The sequence below is a fragment of the Somniosus microcephalus genome, unplaced genomic scaffold, assembly GCF_052327205.1.
Source record: "Somniosus microcephalus isolate GS21.2 unplaced genomic scaffold, FLI_Smic_1.0 unresolved_chr1, whole genome shotgun sequence".
Taxonomy (NCBI): Eukaryota; Metazoa; Chordata; class Chondrichthyes; order Squaliformes; family Somniosidae; genus Somniosus; species Somniosus microcephalus.
In genome coordinates this window covers 38,023,377-38,044,510 of record NW_028225179.1, presented here as the reverse complement: position 1 = coordinate 38,044,510, position 21,134 = coordinate 38,023,377, and the positions used below count along the sequence as shown (strand labels likewise).

At 47.5% G+C, this 21,134-nt stretch overlaps 1 protein-coding gene across 1 annotated transcript in view; it reads left to right on the top strand.

Annotated features, from left to right (window-relative positions):
• Positions 1-11,851: 11,851 nt before the first annotated feature.
• LOC147094644 (uncharacterized) overlaps positions 11,852-21,134 on the top strand; it is a 60,926-nt gene continuing 51,643 nt past the window's right edge. Inside the window, exon 1 of the mRNA XM_085974465.1 lies at positions 11,852-11,960. Within this exon, the coding sequence (XP_085830591.1) occupies positions 11,896-11,960 (65 nt within the window). The 5' untranslated portion in view covers positions 11,852-11,895. The remainder of the gene's footprint in view (positions 11,961-21,134) is intronic.

Genomic DNA, 21,134 nt, shown 5'->3' with positions numbered 1-21,134 from the left:
ACTAATCCCACTGCCCCGCTCTCTCCCCATAGCCCTGTATCAATTCCAAACTAATCCCACTGCCCCGCTCTCTCCCCATAGCCCTGTATCAATTCCAAACTAATCCCACTGCCCCGCTCTCTCCCCATAGCCCTGTAACAATCCCCAAACTAATCCCACTGCCCCGCTCTCTCCCCATAGCCCTGTATCAATTCCAAACTAATCCCACTGCCCCGCGCTCTCCCCATAGCCCTGTATCAATCCCCAAACTAATCCCACTGCCCCGCTCTCTCCCCATAGCGCTGTATCAATCCCCAAACTAATCCCACTGCCCCGCTCTCTCCCCATAGCCCTGTAACAATCCCCAAACTAATCACACTGCCCCGCTCTCTCCCCATAGCCCTGTATCAATTCCAAACTAATCCCACTGCCCTGCTCTCTCCCCATAGCCCTGTATCAATTCCAAACTAATCCCACTGCCCCGCTCTCTCCCCATAGCCCGGTATCAATCCCCAAACTAATCCCACTGCCCCGCTCTCTCCCCATAGCGCTGTATCAATCCCCAAACTAATCCCACTGCCCCGCTCTCTCCCCATAGCCCTGTATCAATCCCCAAACTAATCCCACTGCCCCGCTCTCTCCCCATAGCCCTGTGTCAATCCCCAAACTAATCCCACTGCCCCGCTCTCTCCCCATAGCCCTGAAACATCCTCTGTTTCAAATATTTTTCCATTCCCCTGTGATAAGATGCCGTTCCCTATCCACCGACTCCATTCCTCTCCCTTGCAGCTGTCTGAGAATGGACCAGACTGTTCACAACCTTGGTGTCATATTTGACCCCTAGATGAGCTTCCGACCACATTAAAAAACAAATTTCTTATGGGATGTGGGCGTCGCTGGCAAGGCCGGCATTTATTGCCCATCGCTAATTGCCCTTGAGAAGGTGGTGGTGAGCCGCCTTCTTGAACCGCTGCAGTCCGTGTGGTGAAGGTGCTCCCACAGTGCTGTTAGGGAGGGAGTTCCAGGATTTTGGCCCAGCGACGATGAAGGATCGGCCGATATATTTCCAAGTCAGGATGGTGTGTGACTTGGAGGTGATGGTGTTCCCATGCGCCTGCTGCCCTTGTCCTTCTAGGTGGAAGAGGTCGCGGGTTTGGGAGGTGCTGCCGAAGAAGCCTTGGCGAGTTGCTGTAGTGCATCTTGTAGATAAACATAGAAACATGGAAGATAGGAGCAGGAGTAGGCCATTCGGCCCCTCGAGCCTGCTCCGCCATTCAATGAGATCATGGCTGATCATCCAAATTCAGTACCCTGTCCCTGCTTTCTCCCCATATCCCTTGATCCCTTTAGCCTTAAGAAATATATCCAACTCCTTCTTGAATATATTTAATGAATTGGCCTCCACTGCCTTCTGTGGTAGAGAATTCCACAGGTTCACCACTCCCTGGGTGAAGAAATTCCTCCTCATCTCTGTCCTAAATGGCTTACCCCTTATCCTTAGACTGTGACCCCTGGTTCTGGACTCCCCCGCCATCAGGAACATCCTTCGTGCATCTAGTCTGTCCAGTCCTGTCAGAATTTTATAAGTTTCAATAAGATCCCCTCTCATTCTTCTAAACTCCAGCGAGTATAAGCCCAATCGACCCAATCTCTCCTCATACGTCATTCCTGCCATCCCAGGTATCAGTCTGGTGAATCTTCGCTGCACTCCCTCCATGGCAAGAACATCCTTCCTCAGATAAGGCAACCAAAACTGCACACAATACTCAAGGTGTGGTCTCACCAAGGCCCTGTACAACTTCAGCAAGACATCCTTGTTCCTGTACTCGAACCCTCTTGCTACAAAGGCCAACATACCATTTGCCTTCTTAACTGCCTGCTGCACCTGCATGCTTACCTTCAGCGACTGGTGCACAAGGAAACCCAGGTCTTGTTGCACTTCCCCTTCTCTCAATCTATTGCCGTTCAGATAATAATCTGCCTTCCTGTTTTTGCTACCAAAGTGGATAACCTCGCATTTATCCACATTATACTGCATCTGCCATGCATCTGCCCAATCACCCAACCTGTCCAAATCATCCTGTAGTTTCTCGGCATCCTCCACACAGCACACACGCCCACCCAGCTTTGTGTCGTCTGAGAACTTGGAGATATTACACCTAGTTCCCTCATCTAGATCATTTATATATATTGTGAATAGCTGGGGTCCAAGGACCAATCACTGCGGTACCCCACTAGTCACTGCCTGCCACTTGGATGGGGGATCTTCGCTACAAGGACAGGTTGGAGAAGCTGGATTAGAGCAAAGGAGGTTGAGGGGTGATTCGATAGAGGTGAACAAGATCATGACGGGTTTGGATAGGCTGGATGGGGAAAGGCTGTTCCCACTGATCGATGGTACAATGACTAAGGGACACAGATTGAAGGTTTTGGGCAAGAGATGTGAGGAAAAACTTTTTTTTATGCAGCGATTGATGAGGACCTGGAACTCGTTGCTGACGGAAGTGGTGGAAGCGGAGACACTCAGGGCTAGATTTTCAGTTGCTTGCGCCAGCAGTTAGCGCCTTAAGAGAAGTGATTTTCGGGCGCTATTCGTGTAGCGCCCGGGCGCAGCGCAGTTTGTGCCCCGCCCCAAAATAAGTTGCCCGTTAGCGCCGGCGCAAAGTTTAGCGGCCGCCCACATGCGCGCGCAGAAAATGACGTCACATCCTCGTGCAACGCCCTTTGGCCGCCCCGAATCCAAACTTCAGTCGGACCGCCCCATTGTGCGGCTGGCCTCCAGAGCGTTTCTAAAATGGAACGCAACACACCCTGGGGAGCACAAATTAAAGGGCACTCCTCCTGCACTATAAAAGGCAGTCTGCATGTGTTGTGTTTCCTCCTCCTCCTCCTCCTCCTCCTCATCATCATTATTATTATTATTATTTCCGGCAACGGGGCGCTACTTTGGGGCTACTAAGGTTAGCGCCCCAAAACTGTCTATACTGAAAATCTAGCCCTCAATGTTTTCAAGGGGAGACTGGATAGTCACTTGAGGTAAATAAACTTGCAGGGCTACGGGGATAGAGCGGGAGAATGGGACTGACTGGATTGCTCTACAGAGAGCTGGCACAGACTCGATGGGCCGAGTGGCCTCCTTCTGTGCTGTTATGACTCTATGAAGCTCCTCGATGTGGACTATGAACCCACAACCTTCTGAATCTAGAGGCAATTGTGCTGCCCATTGGGCCACTGGCTGACACTTGCTTAAAAAGCTGCTCAGAAGGCCTTCAATAAGGTCCCGCATAAGAGATTAGCGTGTAAAGTTAAGGCACATGGGATTGGGGGCAAGGTGCTGACTTGGATAGAGAATTGGTTGGCAGACAGGAAGCAAAGAGTTGGAATAAACGGGTCTTTTTCCGAGTGGCAGTCAGTGACTAGTGGGGTACCGCAGGGATCGGTCCTAGGACCCCAGCTATTCACTATATATATTAATGATCTAGACGAGGGAACTAGATGTAATATCTCCAAGTTTGCAGATGACACAAAGCTGGGTGGGCGTGTGTGCTGTGAGGAGGATGCAGAGAAACTCCAGTATGATTTGGACCGGTTGGGTGATTGGGCAGATGCATGGCAGATGCAGTATAATGTGAATAAATGCGAGGTTATCCACTTTGGTGGCAAAAACAGGAAGGCAGATTATTATCTGAACGGCAATAGATTGAGAGAAGGGGAAGTGCAACGAGACCTGGGTGTCCTTGTGCACCAGTCGCTGAAGGTAAGCCTGCAGGTGCAGCAGGCGGTTAAGAAGGCAAATGGCATGTTGGCCTTCGTAGCGAGAGGGTTCGAGTACAGGAACAAGGATGTTTTGCTGCAGTTGTACAGGGCCTTGGTGAGACCACACCTTGAGTATTGTGTGCAGTTTTGGTCGCCTTATCTGAGGAAGGATGTTCTTGCCATGGAGGGAGTGCAGCGAAGATTCACCAGACTGATACCTGGGATGGCAGGAATGACGTATGAGGAGAGATTGGGTCGATTGGGCTTATACTCGCTGGAGTTTAGAAGAATGAGAGGGGATCTCATTGAAACTTATAAAATTCTAACTGGACTAGACAGACTAGATGCAGGAAGGATGTTCCCGATGACGGGCGAGTTCAGAACCAGGGGTCACAGTCTAAGGATAAGGGGTAAGCCATTTAGGACAGAGATGAGGAGGAATTTCTTCACCCAGAGAGTGGTGAACCTGCGGAATTCTCTACCACAAAAGGCAGTTGAGGCCAATTCATTAAATATATTCAAGAATTAGTTAGATATATTTCTTAAGGCTAAAGGGATCAAGGGATATGGGGAGAAGGCAGGGACAGGGTACTGAATTTGGATGATCAGCCATGATTGCATTAAATGGCGGAGCAGGCTCAAGGGGCCAAATGTCCTACTCCTGCTCCTATCTTCCATGTTTCTATCTTGGGCTTCATAAATAGAGGTATTGAGTACAAAAGTAGAGAAGTTATGCTGAACCTTTATAAAGCGCTGGTTAGGCCACAACTGGAGTATTGCGTCCAGTTCTGGTCACCACACTTTAGGAAGGATGAGAAGGCCCTTGAGAGGGTGCAGAGGAGATTTACCAGAATGGTTCCGGGGATGGGGGGATCTTAGTTACAAGGACAGGTTGGAGAAGCTGGATTTGTTTGCATTAGATCAAAGGAGGCTGAGGGGTGATTTGATAGAGGTGTACAAGATTATGACGGGTTTGGATAGGCTAGACGGGGAAAGGCTGTTCCCACTGGTTGATGGTACAAGGACTAGGGGACACAGATTAAAGGTTTTGGGCAAGAGATACAGGGGGGAGATGTGAGGAAAAACTTTTCTATGCAGCGAGTGGTGAGTGTAGTGTATGTAACTGTTCTACCTTTAAGAGAACTATTGTATGTAACCGTCCACCTTTAAGAGAACTATTTTAGGTGTGGCACTACTTTATCTTGGCTGCTGTATACTGTAATACCGACGGTGACCACACCGGTATATAAGTGCTGTGTCAGGATTTATTGGGCAGATTCGCCCTGACCTTCGAATAGTAAAGTCCTGTTAAAGTTACTCTTGTAGTCTGTGTATTAATTCGCCATAATACCTACAGACTTTACAGTGGCGACGAGTTCGATCTTACCCTGCGGCAACAATACTTCCGAAGCAGTTAACGAGCGTCGAAAAGAGGCACCCGCCCTCGTCGTTCTGCTGAGAGAAAACTCGAGTCTGCAGAGCAAGGAAGAAGGAAGAATTCAGACACGAAGCCTTCCATCAGCAACAGGCACTGATTGTCCCTTCTGCCACGGTGGTGAGTGAGCCGATCAGCACGAGAAGCAAGTCGGCCACGGTGACTGTGAGTAAAGGGAAAATAAAAAAATAAACGGAGGATAAGGGCGGTGAACTCGACCACGGTCGGGGGAAAGGAGCCGGACAGAAGTCGGGCCCAGAGGCGCTGAGACGGGGGCAGCGTGGAGCACGGAAGCCGCGGTACAAGCGGGCTGGGAGACGCAACGGCGTCGTGAGACAGCTAGACCGCGACCGGCGAAAAAAAAGGCCGGGCAGCTACCGAGGCCACGAGGCGCTGCGACCGGGATCGTAAGGCGCGGGAAGATATAAAAATAAATAAACCGCGGTGAACTCAGCCGCAGCCGGGGAGGAAAGCACCGGACTGCGAGAGGGCTGGGAGGCGCGATTGGAGTGAAAAAGGCCGGGCAGCGACCGAGGCCACGAAGCGCTGCGACCGGAATCGTAAGGCGCGGGAAGATATAAAAATAAATAAATCGTGGAGAACTCAGCTGCAGCGGGGAGGAAAGCACCGGACTGCGAGAGGGCTGGGAGGCGCGATTGGAAGCCGCTGAGGGAGAGACAGAGCCCGAGCGAGCGGGAGAGGCAGAGCCCGAGCGAGGGAGACTGAGCGAGATCCAGCCCAGCGGCTGAAACTGTTCGCCGTCAACGGGTTGTACCCAGCGCCGGTTGCCCTGCCGAGAAAAGGGAACAAGGAACGCACTGAAGCCGACGCGCAGGCTGCGAACCCCGAAAGCCAGCGGTCGGCGCCCGAGGGAAAAGCTTACCCGTCCTGCCAGGGGAAGAAACGTGGGAAGCCGCCAGTAGGCGGGGAAGAAGACAGAAGCGGGAAACCGCCATTTTGAAAGTGGGCGGGGAAAGAAGACAAGCGCGGGAAACCGCCATTTTGAAAAAAAAAGTTAAAGAAATATTTCGTTGTTGTTTCTCAGGAAGAGTGTGAAGATGCCTAAGCGTAGTAACATCAACGGTTTCGATTCCGATGTGGAAGATTGGGCCACGTATGTAGAACGCATCGAGATATATTGTAAGGTCAATAAGATAGCAAATTATGACAAAGCTCTAACCTTACTAAACTCAATGGGTGCGAAGACATACAGGTTATTGAAGCATCTTCTATCACCAGCTAAACCGGCGGATCAGTCTTTCGCTAATATTGTTGCTGTCCTGAAGGATCATTTTAACCCCGCACCGCTGATGTTAGCGGAACGATCTAAATTTTACGTGAGAACGCAACGAAAAGAGGAAAGCAATGCGGAGTACCTCGTTGAACTGCGTAGGCTAGCAAATACTGTCAGTTTGGGGTAAATCTGACAGAGGCACTGAGAGACAAGTTCGTGTGCGGGATGTCGAAGGAAGGAACACAAAAACGACTGCTCGAAGAGAACGATCTTACACTTGATAAGGCTGTCCTTATTGCAGCATCGCACGAAGCCGCAGCGAGAGGCACGGCGGAAATGCAGCGGAAGACAGCGGTACTCAGTGTGGATCAAATGACTTCGGGTACAACGAAATGTTATCGTTGTGGGAAGACAACACACGACCAGAACCAATGCTGGTTTAAAAACCAGGAATGTAGAAAATGTGGCAAACTTGGTCACATAGCTAAGGTATGCCGGTCAGGAAAGAAGACCAGCAATAATAAGTCACCGCAGAAGAAGTACAGAAAGGTACATAAGGTGACTGGGAAGAGTCCAGATGAACAGAATTCGGACTCAGACTCCAACAGCAAGCAACTGGGTAGTCTGAGGATTCACAATGTGAGTAAAGAAGCTGACCGACAAACTATCTGGGTCACACTACAGATTGCAAAAGTCCAAGTGAAGATGGAAGTGGACACCGGATCGGCATTGACGGTCATGAATAAGCAAGATTACAAAAAGTTATTCAAACATATTCCCCTACGGGATACGGAGATAGTATTGCAGACATACACGGGGCACAAAGTATACCCCATCGGAAAGATAAAAGTCAAGGTGAGATACAAGGACAAAGATCACCAAGGGATGGACATGTATGTGCTGCCCAAGGGAGGTCCACCACTTCTGGGACGGGAGTGGATCAGGAAAATAAAGATAGACTGGCATTCACTAAACACAATGACGGTAGATTCCGGAAAGGAAGATGTCAAACCTGAACGGTTGTCCAGAATATTGGACGAAGCTAAAGAGGTATTCCAGCAAGGACTGGGAACGCTGAGAGGAATTAAAGCAAAAATCAAGATTGCAGAACATGCAAGCCCAAAATTTTTCAAAGCCAGATCTGTACCTTACGCGATACGACCTGCTGTGGAGGCAGAACTGGAAGAGCTTGAACGTTCAGGGGTACTGTCTAAGGTGGACTGGAGTGAGTGGGCCACGCCCATTGTTCCCATCATGAAGTCTTCATCAAGTAACAAGCCAGGGGGACCGGGAAAGGTCCGCATCTGCGGAGACTTCAAGATCACAGTTAACCCGGTGCTTCACACGGTACAATACCCGCTTCCGCGGATTGAGGATATCTTTGCTTCATTGTCTGGCGGGAAACACTTCACCAAGATAGACCTGGCACAAGCATACTTACAAATGGAAGTCGAGGAAGAGTCGCGCCAGTATCTCACAATCAACACGCACAGAGGCTTGTATCGTTATAATAGACTGGTTTTTGGAGTAGCTTCGGCTCCAGCAATTTGGCAGAGGGCCATGGAGCAGGTCTTACAGGGTATTCCAAGCAGGCAGTGTTACTTGGACGATATCCTGATTACGGGAGAAGACAAGGAGGAACACCTCGCAAATTTGAAACTGGTGCTCACCAGGTTGAAGGAATATGGCCTTCGAGTTAATCGCCAGAAATGTGAGTTCTTCCAGAAACGGATCTCGTACTGCGGTCATGTCATTGACCAAGAGGGGCTGCACAAGTCACCTGACAAGATAGAAGCTGTCGTGAAGGCCCCCGCCCCGGAAAATGTATCACAGTTGAGATCGTTTCTGGGGTTGATTAATTATTACCACAAGTTTCTGCCAAATCTATCCACGGTGCTGCATCCGCTGAATGCTCTGTTGCGGAAAGAAGTACCATGGAAGTGGAGCGAGGACTGTAAGAAGGCCTTTCGCAGAAGCAAGGCGTTGATTACCTCTGAGGAAGTGTTGGCTCATTTCAACCCAACGTTACCTCTTCGTCTAGCTTGTGATGCTTCCCCTTATGGAATTGGAGCAGTACTTTCACACAAGTTACCAAATGGCTCGGAAAGGCCAGTCGCATTTGCGTCCCGATCATTGACCTCCGCTGAGCGAAATTATGCTCAGATAGATAGGGAGGCCCTCAGCCTTGTGTGGGGAGTAAAGAAATTCAATCATTACCTGCAGGGCAAGAAGTTCACATTACTGACAGACCACCAGCCGTTGGTGTCCATATTCAACCCTAACAAGGCCGTTTCCACTATGACAGCGCAAAGGCTACAGAGGTGGTCCGTGTTACTTGGGGCACACCAATATGACATCGAATACAAAAGGTCCAAACAGCATGGAAATGCTGATGGGTTATCGCGCCTACCGTTGCCAGTAGTAGAAGAGGCGGCTACAGTGGACCCGGTAGAGATGTTCCACTCATCCATAGTGGAATGTCTACCAGTAACAAATTCGATGATCGAAAATGAAACAAGAAATGATCCGACTCTCTCACGAGTCTACGATTTAACAGTGGAGGGATGGCCAGCACATGGCGAACCAACGCTGCCCGCATTTTCGCAAAGAAAAGAACAGCTGTCAGTGTGCCGAGGAACCGTGATGTGTGGATCTAGAGTGGTGATTCCACCCAAACTTCAGCATAAGGTGCTAAAGGAGCTTCACGAGGGGCATCTGGGTGGAGTAAAAATGAAGAACCTAGCAAGAGCGTTTGTGTGGTGGCCAGGTATTGATGGAGACATCGAAGAAATAACCAAGAGCTGCCTAGGATGCCAGAAGGTCCAAAACGCGCCACCACAAGCTCCTCTGCATCCATGGGAGTGGCCCTCATCTCCTTGGAAAAGGGTACACGTCGACTTTGCTGGTCCATTTATGGACTCAATGTTTCTAATCGCGGTGGATGCACACTCCAAGTGGCCGGAGGTAATAAAGATGTCCTCCACCACCACGGAAAAAACCATCACAGTATTAAGGACCATATTTGCCAGGAATGGGCTGCCGGAACAGATCTGTTCTGATAATGGACCGCAATTTGTGTCCGAAGAATTCAGGAAGTTCTTAAAAAGGAATGGGGTCAAGCACTACACGTCAGCCCCATACCATCCCGCCACCAATGGATTAGCTGGAAGGTTTGTCCAGACCTTCAAGAAGGCCATAAAGGCCATGGGTAATGAAGACATCAACCTACAACATAAGGTAGATAACTTCTTGTTGGCGTACAGGAATGCAACACATGCGGTCACAAACCAAACTCCCGCCATGATGTTTTTCAATAGAAGACTAAGATGCCGGCTGGATTTGATTAAGCCAAACGTCAGAAGGGACGTAGAGAACCGGCAATTTCAGGGCATGAATGAAAGGCCAACTAGATCCTTTCAGATAGGTCAACAAGTTTTGGCCCGGGACTACCGTACCGAGAAATGGCAGCCTGGAACTATTGGGAAAAGGCTAGGGCCGCTGATGTATACCGTGGACATTGGTGACAGCATAATAAGGCGCCATGTTGACCAGATCATAGGGTCATCCACAAAGGACCAACCTACTCCACAACCTTACACGGCTAATGTTGAAGCAGAGATACCCAGAGCACCTACCTCCGATCTGGTAATACTGGAATCAGATGAACCTGACACTGTCCTTCAAGCCGAATCGACCTTGCCAGAAGAACCTACTACCCCGCCGAAAACTACTACACCACCGAGGCGTTATCCGGACAGAGTCAGGAAGCCTCCAGAGAGACTGAATCTGTGAACTGTTTTGCATAAGTTGTATATATGTTATGATGTTATGTTAATGGGGAATAAGTATGTTGTAAGCTAAAAAGGGAGGATTGTAGTGTATGTAACTGTTCTACCTTTAAGAGAACTATTGTATGTAACCGTCCACCTTTAAGAGAACTATTTTAGGTGTGGCACTACTTTATCTTGACTACTGTATACTGTAATACCGACGGTGACCACACCGGTATATAAGTGCTGTGTCAGGATTTATTGGGCAGATTCGCCCTGACCTTCGAATAGTAAAGTCCTGTTAAAGTTACTCTTGTAGTCTGTGTATTAATTCGCCATAATACCTACAGACTTTACAGTGAGGACCTGGAACTCGCTGCCGATGGAAGTGGTGGAAGTGGAGACACTCAATGTTTTCAAGGGGAGACTGGCTAGGCACTTGAGGGGAATAAACCAGCAGGGCTACAGGGATAGAGCGGGGGAATGGGACTGACTGGATTGCTCTGCAGAGAGCCGGCATGGACTCGATGGACCGAGTGACCTCCTTCTGTGCCGTTATGACTCGATGAAGCCCCTGGATGAATCCACAACCTTCTGAATCTAGAGGCAAGTGTGCTGCCCATTGAGCCACTGGCTGACACTTGCTTAAAGCCCTACTCCATCCCTAACTTTTTCCAGTTCTGACGCAGGGTCATCGACCTGAAACGTTGATTCTGTTTCTCTCCCTACAGCCTGACCTGCTGACTCTTTCCCAGCATTTTCTGTTGTTATTTCAGATTTCCAGCACCCACAGTATTTTGAACTGTGCCTTTACAGAGATGGCCGCCACTCCTATTTCAAGGAGCCGGCTGAAGTGCCTATACAAATATGGCCGCCCCGTCCATTCGGAGCTAACATTAGAAGGCGCCTTGACAAAGATGGCCGCGCCGCTCAAATACAACAACATGCCTTTTACAAAGCTGGCCGCCTTTCCTATTTCAACCAGCCGGCTGAAGTGCCTGTACAAAGATGACCGCCCAGCCCATTCGAACAGAAGGGGAAATCGCCTTAACAAAGGTGACCGCGCCGCTCAAATACAACAAGGTGCCTTTACAAAGATGGCCACCCTGTCTACGCAACCAGCAGGCAGAAAACGCCTCTGCAGAGATGGCCGCCGCTGCCTATTAAAACAACAGCAGCAGTCGCCTTTACAAAGATGGCCGCTCGTTCCGATTCGGCCCTGCCGACTTAACTAAGGTGGCCGGCGTGGCAATACAGACACATCACAACAGAGGCTACACGTCAGAAAAGCACATCATTGGCTGTCAAGCGCTTTGGGACGCCCAGGAGGTGGTGAAAGGCGCTGCGGGAATCGGAAGTTTTCCTTTTGCTGCCAGCTTAGTGTGCCTTTACCAAGCTGGCCGCCGCCTCTTTGCGTGCCCGCCTGCTGACGTACGTCGTCTTTGGGCTGGGTTGCCGTCATGACGCCGCACGCCATTCCCTTTACAAAGATGGCCACCTAATAGGACTCCCCGCCTAACAACAGCGCATACCTTCCTATACAAAGAAGGCCGTCAGACACCCGCCCTCCAAATCCAGCCTCGCCTTCCCAAAGGCCGGTTGACAGTCGAAGCCACGCCCCCCCAGCCATACGCCAGACGCAGACGCTCCCGATTGGCGGGGGGTGGGCAGCGCCCGGTCTGATTGGCTAAGGCCGAGGCGGGCGGGAAGTCTCAACCAAAATGGCGGCCGAGCGTCAGATGGAAAATTTCGTCTCGGGCCTGGTGAGCGGCGGGAGCGTCCTAAGGTAAAAAACTCCAATTATTAAAAATTATCGGCAAACCTGCGGTAAATATCACTCTAAATATCAATATAACTCCACATTAGCCCTAAACCCGGGCTAAATATCGCTCTAAATATCAATATATCTCCACATTATCCCTAAACCCGGGGTAAATATCAATTTTTTTCAATTCAATTCAATTCAAATCGCTTTATTGGCATAACAAGGTACATCTTATGTTGCCAAAGCATCGGAAAACATTCATGTTTGTTCACAAAAATACAGATCTATCCATACAGTGTATAAACAGATATATCCCTGAGTGTATAAATATATACTTTCATATAATTTATATATACTCTTTTCTTATATTTACTGGTTGTCCCTCTGTTTATGGCAAGCTGTAACATAGTGTGCCGCTAGTGTTATGCAATTTCTCTCTTCCCCTAGTAGGTATGGGAGTTTTTGGTCGTCATTCAAATTTCTGAATTCCGGGCATATCAATATATCTCCGCATTAACCCTAAACTCGGGGTAAATATCACTCTAAATATCAATATATCTCCACATTAACCCTAAACCCATAGAGTCACAGAGTTATACAGCACAGAAAGAGGCCCTTCGGCCCATCGTGTCTGCGCCGTCCATCAAGCCCTGTCCAATCTAATCCCATTTTCCAGCATTTGGTCCGTAGCCTTGTATGCAATGGCATTTCAAGTGCTCATCCAAATGCTTCTTGAATGTTGTGAGGGTTCCTGCCTCTACCACCCTTTTAGGCAGTGAGTTCCAGCTTCCAACCACCCTCTGGGTGTAAAAACTTTCTCCTCAAATCCCCTCTAAACCACCTGCCCCTTACCTTGAATCTATGCCCCCTTGTTATTGACCCCCCTACTAAGGGGAAAAGTTCCTCTTTATCTACCCTATCTATGCCCCTCATCATTTTGTACACCTCAATCAGGTCCCCCCTCAGCCTTCTTTGCTCCAAGGAAAACGACCCCAGCCTGTCCAGTCTCTCTTCATAGCTGAGGCGCTCCATCCCAGGTAACATCCTGGTGAATCTTCTCTGCACCCTCTCCAAAGCAATCACATCCTTCCTATAGTGAGGCGACCAGAACTGCACACAGTACTCCAGCTGTGGCCTCACCAGCGTTTTGTACAGCTCCATCATAACCTCCCTGCTCTTATATTCTATGCCTCGGCTAATGAAGGCAAGTATCCCATATGCCTTTTTAACCACCTTATCTACCTGTTCCGCTGCCTTCAGGGATCTATGTACATGTACACCAAGGTCCCTCTGACCCTCTGTACTTCCTAGGGTCCTACCACTCATTGTGTATTCCCTTGCCTTATTTGTCCGTCCAAAATGCATCACCTCGCACTTTTCAGGGTTAAATTCCATTTGCCACTTTTCCGCCCATCTGACCAACCCGTTTATATCGTCCTGTAGCCTGAGGCTTTCCTCCTCGCAATTTACCACCCCGCCAATTTTTGTGTCATCTGCGAACTTACTGATCATACCTTTTACATTCTCCTCCAAATCATTTATGTAGATCACAAACAGCAAGGGACCCAGCACCGATCCCTGAGGTACCCCACTGGACACAGGCTTCCAGTCACAAAAGCAACCTTCGACCATCACCCTCTGCCTCCTGCCACTCAGCCAGTTTAGGATCCAACGCGCCAAGGCCCCCTGGATCCCATGGGCTCTTACCTTCTTGACCAGTCTCCTATGCGGGACTTTGTCAAAAGCCTTACTGAAGTCCATGTATACCACATCCACAGCATTTCCTTCATCCACACACCTAGTCACCCCCTCGAAAAATTCAATCAGATTGGTCAGACATGATTTACCCTTGACAAAGCCATGCTGACTATCCCCGATTAATCCTTGCCTCTCCAAGTGGAGACTAATTTTGTCCCTCAGAATCTTTTCCAATAATTTCCCTACCACAGATGTTAGGCTCACTGGCCTGTAATTCCCTGGTTTATCCCTGCTACCCTTCTTGAATAATGGTACTACGTTAGCTGTTCTCCAGTCCTCTGGCACATCCCCTGTGGCCAGAGAGGTTCTGAAAATTTGTGTCAGAGCCCCTGCAATCTCCTCCTTTGCCTCACACAGCAGCCTAGGATACATCTCATCTGGGCCTGGGGATTTATCCACTTTTAAGCCTGCTAAAACCGCTAGTACCTCCTCCCTCTCGATGCTAATATGTTCAAGTATATCACAGTCCCCCTGCCCGATTTCTATGTCCACATCGTCCTTCTCCATAGTGAACACAGATGACACTAATTTTCAGAACCTCTCTGGCCACAGGGGATGTACCAGAGGACTGGAGAACAGCTAACGTAGTACCATTATTCAAGAAGGGTAGCAGGGATAAACCAGGGAATTACAGGCCAGTGAGTCTAACATCTGTGGTGGGGAAATTATTGGAAAAAATTCTGAGGGACAAAATTAATCTCCACTTGGAGAGGCAAGGATTAATCGGGGATAGTCAGCATGGCTTTGTCAAGGGTAAATCATGTCTAACAAATCTGATTGAATTTTTCGAGGGGGTGACTAGTGGGGTGGATGAGGGAAATGCTGTGGATGTGGTTTACATGGACTTCAGTAAAGCTTTTGACAAAGTCCCGCATAGGAGACTGGTCAAGAAGGTAAGAGCCCATGGGATCCAGGGTGCCTTGGCGCGTTGGATCCTAAACTGGCTGAGTGGCAGGAGGCAGAGGGTGATGGTCGAAGGTTGCTTTTGTGACTGGAAGCCTGTGTCCAGTGGGGTACCTCAGGGATCGGTGCTGGGTCCCTTATTGTTTGTGATCTACATAAATGATTTGGATGAGAATGTAAAAGGTATGATCAGTAAGTTCGCAGATGACACGAAAATTGGTGGGGTGGTAAATTGCGAGGAGGAAAGCCTCCGGCTACAGGACGATATAAACGGGTTGGTCAGATGGGCGGAAAAGTGGCAAATGGAATTTAACCCTGAAAAGTGCGAGGTGATGCATTTTGGACGGACAAATAAGGCAAGGGAATACACAATGAGTGGTAGGACCCTAGGAAGTACAGAGGGTCAGAGGGACCTTGGTGTACATGTACATAGATCCCTGAAGGCAGCGGAGCAGGTAGATAAGGTGGTTAAAAAGGCATATGGGATACTTGCCTTCATTAGCCGAGGCATAGAATATAAGAGCAGGGAGGTTATGATGGAGCTGTACAAAACGCTGGTGAGGCCACAGCTGGAGTACTGTGTGCAGTTCTGGTCGCCTCACTATAGGAAGGATGTGATTGCTTTGGAGAGGGTGCAGAGAAGATTCACCAGGATGTTACCTGGGATGGAGCGCTTCAGCTATGAAGAGAGGCTGGACAGGCTGGGGTTGTTTTCCTTGGAGCAAAGAAGGCTGAGGGGGGACCTGATTGAGGTGTACAAAATAATGAGGGGCATAGATAGGGTAGATAGAAAGGAGCTTTTCCCCTTAGTAGGGGGGTCAATAACAAGGGGGCATAGATTCAGGGTAAGGGGCAGGAGATTTAAGAGGGGATTTGAGGAGGAATTTTTTCACCCAGAGGGTGGTTGGAATGTGGAACTCAATGCCTGAAAGGGTGGTGGAGGCAGGAACCCTCACAACATTCAAGAAGCATTTGGATGAGCACTTGAAATGCCATTGCATACAAGGCTATGGACCAAATGCTGGAAAATGGGATTAGACTGGACAGGGATGGATGGGCGGCGCAGACACGATGGGCCGAAGGGCCTCTTTCTGTGCTGTAAAACTCTATGACTCTATGAGATGCAAAAAATTCATTTAAAACCTCACCTACATCCTCTGGCTCTACACACAGTTTGCCACTTTGGTCCCTAATGGGCCCTACTCTTTCCCTAGTTATCCTCTTGCCCTTAATATACTTATAATACACCCTAGGATTTTCCTTTATTTTGCTGGCCAGTGTTATTTCATGGCCCCTCCTCGCTCTCCTAATTTCTTTTTTAAGTATCCCCCTGCACTTTTTATACACCTCTAGGGCTTCCTCTGTCTTTAGTCCTTTATATCTGCCAAAAGCCCCCCTGTAACCTCCTCTAGCCCCGACAACCCTCCCTATCTCTGTAACCTCCTCCAGCCCCCTACAACCCTCCCTATCTCTGTACCCACCTCCAGCCCCTATCATCCTCCCTATCTCTGTAACCTCCCCCAGCCCCTACCACCCTCCCTATCTCTGTAAAGTCCTCCAGCCCCCTACAAACCTCCCTATCTCTGTAAACTCCTCCAGCCCCTACAACCCTCCCTATCTCCGTAACTGCCTCCAGCCCCTACAACCCTCACTATCTCTGTAACCTCCTCCAGCCCCCTACAACCCTCCCTATCATAGAGTCATAGAGTTATACAGCACAGAAAGAGGCCCTTCGGCCCATCGCATCCGCGCCGGCCATCAAGCCCTGTCTAATCTAATCCCCTTTTCCAGCATTTGGTCTGTAGCCTTGTATGCTATGGCATTTCAAGTGCTCATCCAAATGCTTCTTGAATGTTCTGAGGGTTCCTGCCTCTACCACCCTTTCAGGCAGTGAGTTCCAGATTCCAACCACCCTCTGGGTGAAAAAGTTTTTCCTCAAATCACCTCTAAACCTCCTGCCCCTTACCTTGAATCTATGCCCCCTTGTTATTGACCCCTCTACTAAGGGGAAAAGTTCCTTTCTATCCACCCTATCTATGCCCCTCATCATTTTGTACACCTAAATCAGGTCCCCCCTCAGCCTTCTCTGCTCCAAGGAAAACAACCCCAGCCTGTCCAGTCTTTCTTCATAGCTGAAGCGCTCCAGCCCAGGTAACATCCTGGTAAATCTCCTCTGCACCCTCTCCAATGCAATCACATCCCTCCTATAGTGTGGCGACCAGAACTGCACACAGTACTCCAGCTGTGGCCTAAATAGCGTTTTGTACAGCTCCATCATGACCTCCCTGTTCTTATATTCTATGCCTCGGCTAATGAAGGCAAGTATCCCATATGTCTTCTTAACCACCTTATCTACCTGTCCTGCTGCCTTCAGGGATCTATGTACATGCACACCAAGGTCCCTCTGACCCTCTGTCTTTCCGAGGGTCTTACCATTCATTGTGTATTCCCTTGCCTTATTTGTCCGTCCAAAATGCACCACCTCGCACTTTTCAGGGTTAAATTCCATTTGCCACTTTTCCGCCCATCTGACCAATCCGTTTATATCGCCCTGTAGCCTGAGGCTTTCCTCCTCGCAATTTACCACCCCACCAATTTTCGTGTCATCTGCGAACTTACTGATCATACCTTTTACATTCTCCTCCAAATCATTTATGTAGATCACAAACAGCAAGGGACCCGGTACCCCACTGGACACAGGCTTCCAGTCACAAAAGCAACCTTCGACCATCACCCTCTGCCTCCTGCCACTCAGCCAGTTTAGGATCCAACGCGCCAAGGCACGCTGGATCCCATGGGCTCTTACCTTCTTGACCAGTCTCCTATGCGGGACTTTGTCAAAAGCCTTACTGAAGTCCATGTATACCACATCCACAGCATTTCCTTCATCCACACACCGAGTCACCCCCTCGAAAAATTCAATCAGATTGGTCAGACATGATTTACCCTTGACAAAGCCATGCTGACTATCCCCGATTAATCCTTGCCCCTCCAAGTGGAGACTAATTTTGTCCCTCAGAATCTTTTCCAATAATTTCCCTACCACAGATGTTAGGCTCACTGGCCTGTAATTCCCTGGTTTATCCCTGCTACCCTTCTTGAATAATGGTACTATGTTAGCTGTTCTCCAGTCCTCTGGCACATCCCCTGTGGCCAGAGAGGTTCTGAAAATTTGTGTCAGAGCCCCTGCAATCTCCTCCTTTGCCTCCCACAGCAGCCTGGGATACATCTCGTCCGGGCCTGGGGATCACTCTAAATATCGATATATCTCCACATTAACCCTAAACCCCGGGGTAAATATCACACTAAATATCGATATATCCCCACATTAACCCTAAACCCCGGGGTAAATATCACACTAAATATCGATATATCCCCACATTAACCCTAAACCCCGGGGTAAATATCACACTAAATATCGATATATCCCCACATTAACCCTAAACCCCGGGGTAAATATCACACGAAATATCGATATATCCCCACATTAACCCTAAACCCCGGGTAAATATCACACGAAATATCGATATATCCCCACATTAACCCTAAACCCCAGGGTAAATATCACACTAAATATCGATATATCCCCACATTAACCCTAAACCCCAGGGTAAATATCACACTAAATATCGATATATCCCCACATTAACCCTAAACTCCAGGGTAAATATCACACTAAATATCGATATATCCCCACATTAACCCTAAACCCCGGGGTAAATATCACACTAAATATCGATATATCCCCACATTAACCCTAAACCCCAGGGTAAATATCACACTAAATATCGATATATCCCCACATTAACCCTAAACCCCAGGGTAAATATCACACTAAATATCGATATATCCCCACATTAACCCTAAACCCCGGGGTAAATATCACACTAAATATCGATATATCCCCACATTAACACTAAACCCCAGGGTAAATATCACACTAAATATCGATATATCCCCACATTAACCCTAAACCCCAGGGTAAATATCACACTAAATATCGATATATCCCCACATTAACCCTAAACCCCGGGGTAAATATCACACTAAATATCGATATATCCCCACATTAACCCTAAACCCCAGGGGTAAATATCACACTAAATATCGATATATCCCCACATTAACCCTAAACCCCGGGGTAAATATCACACTAAATATCGATATATCCCCACATTAACCCTAAACCCCGGGGTAAATATCACACTAAATATCGATATATCCCCACATTAACCCTAAACCCCAGGGTAAATATCACACTAAATATCGATATATCCCCACATTAACCCTAAACCCCGGGGTAAATATCACACTAAATATCGATATATCCCCACATTAACCCTAAACCCCGGGGTAAATATCACACTAAATATCGATATATCCCCACATTAACCCTAAACCCCGGGGTAAATATCACACTAAATATCGATATATCCCCACATTAACCCTAAACCCCAGGGTAAATATCACACTAAATATCGATATATCCCCACATTAACCCTAAACCCCGGGGTAAATATCACACTAAATATCGATATATCCCCACATTAACCCTAAACCCCAGGGTAAATATCACACTAAATATCGATATATCCCCACATTAACCCTAAACCCCGGGGTAAATATCACACTAAATATCGATATATCCCCACATTAACCCTAAACCCCAGGGTAAATATCACACTAAATATCGATATATCCCCACATTAACCCTAAACCCCAGGGTAAATATCACACTAAATATCGATATATCCCCACATTAACCCTAAACCCCGGGTAAATATCACACTAAATATCGATATATCCCCACATTAACCCTAAACCCCAGGGTAAATATCACACTAAATATCGATATATCCCCACATTAACCCTAAACCCCAGGGTAAATATCACACTAAATATCGATATATCCCCACATTAACCCTAAACCCCGGGGTAAATATCACACTAAATATCGATATATCCCCACATTAACCCTAAACCCCGGGGTAAATATCACACTAAATATCGATATATCCCCACATTAACCCTAAACCCCGGGGTAAATATCACACTAAATATCGATATATCCCCACATTAACCCTAAACCCCAGGGTAAATATCACACTAAATATCGATATATCCCCACATTAACCCTAAACCCCAGGGTAAATATCACACTAAATATCGATATATCCCCACATTAACCCTAAACCCCGGGGTAAATATCACACTAAATATCGATATATCCCCACATTAACCCTAAACCCCGGGTAAATATCACACTAAATATCGATATATGCCCACATTAACCCTAAACCCCAGGGTAAATATCACACTAAATATCGATATATCCCCACATTAACCCTAAACCCCAGGGTAAATATCGATATATCCCCACATTAACCCTAAACCCCAGGGTAAATATCACACTAAATATCGATATATCCCCACATTAACCCTAAACCCCGGGTAAATATCACACTAAATATCGATATATCCCCACATTAACCCTAAACCCCGGGTAAATATCACACTAAATATCGATATATCCGCACGTTAACCCTAAACCCCGGGATAAATATCACACTAAATATCGATATATCCCCACATTAACCCTAAACCCCAGGGTAAATATCACACTAAATATCGATATATCCCCACATTAACCCTAAACCCCGGGTAAATATCACACTAAATATCGATATATCCCCACATTAACCCTAAACCCCAGGGTAAATATCACACTAAATATCGATATATCCCCACATTAACCCTAAACCCCAGGGTAAATATCACACTAAATATCGATATATCCCCACATTAACCCTAAACCCCAGGGTAAATATCACACTAAATATCGATATATCCCCACATTAACCCTAAACCCCAGGGTAAATATCACACTAAATATCGATATATCCCCACATTAACCCTAAACCCCAGGGTAAATATCACACTAAATATCGATATATCCCCACATTAACCCTAAACCCCAGGGTAAATATCACACTAAATATCGATATATCCCCACATTAACCCTAAACCCGGGGTAAATATCACACTGAATATCGATATATCCCCACATTAACCCTAAACCCCAGGGTAAATATCACACTAAATATCGATATATCCCCACATTAACCCTAAACCCCAGGGTAAATATCACACTAAATATCGATATATCCCCACATTAACCCTAAACCCCGGGGTAAATATCACACTAAATATCGATATATCCCCACATTAACCCTAAACCCCAGGGTAAATATCACACTAAATATCGATATATCCCCACATTAACCCTAAACCCCGGGGTAAATATCACACTAAATATCGATATATCCCCACATTAACCCTAAACCCCAGGGTAAATATCACACTAAATATCGATATATCCCCACATGAACCCTAACTCCAGGTAAATATCACACTAAATATCGATATATCCCCACATTAACCCTAAACCCCGGGGTAAATATCACACTAAATATCGATATATCCCCACATTAACCCTAAACCCCGGGGTAAATATCACACTAAATATCGATATAT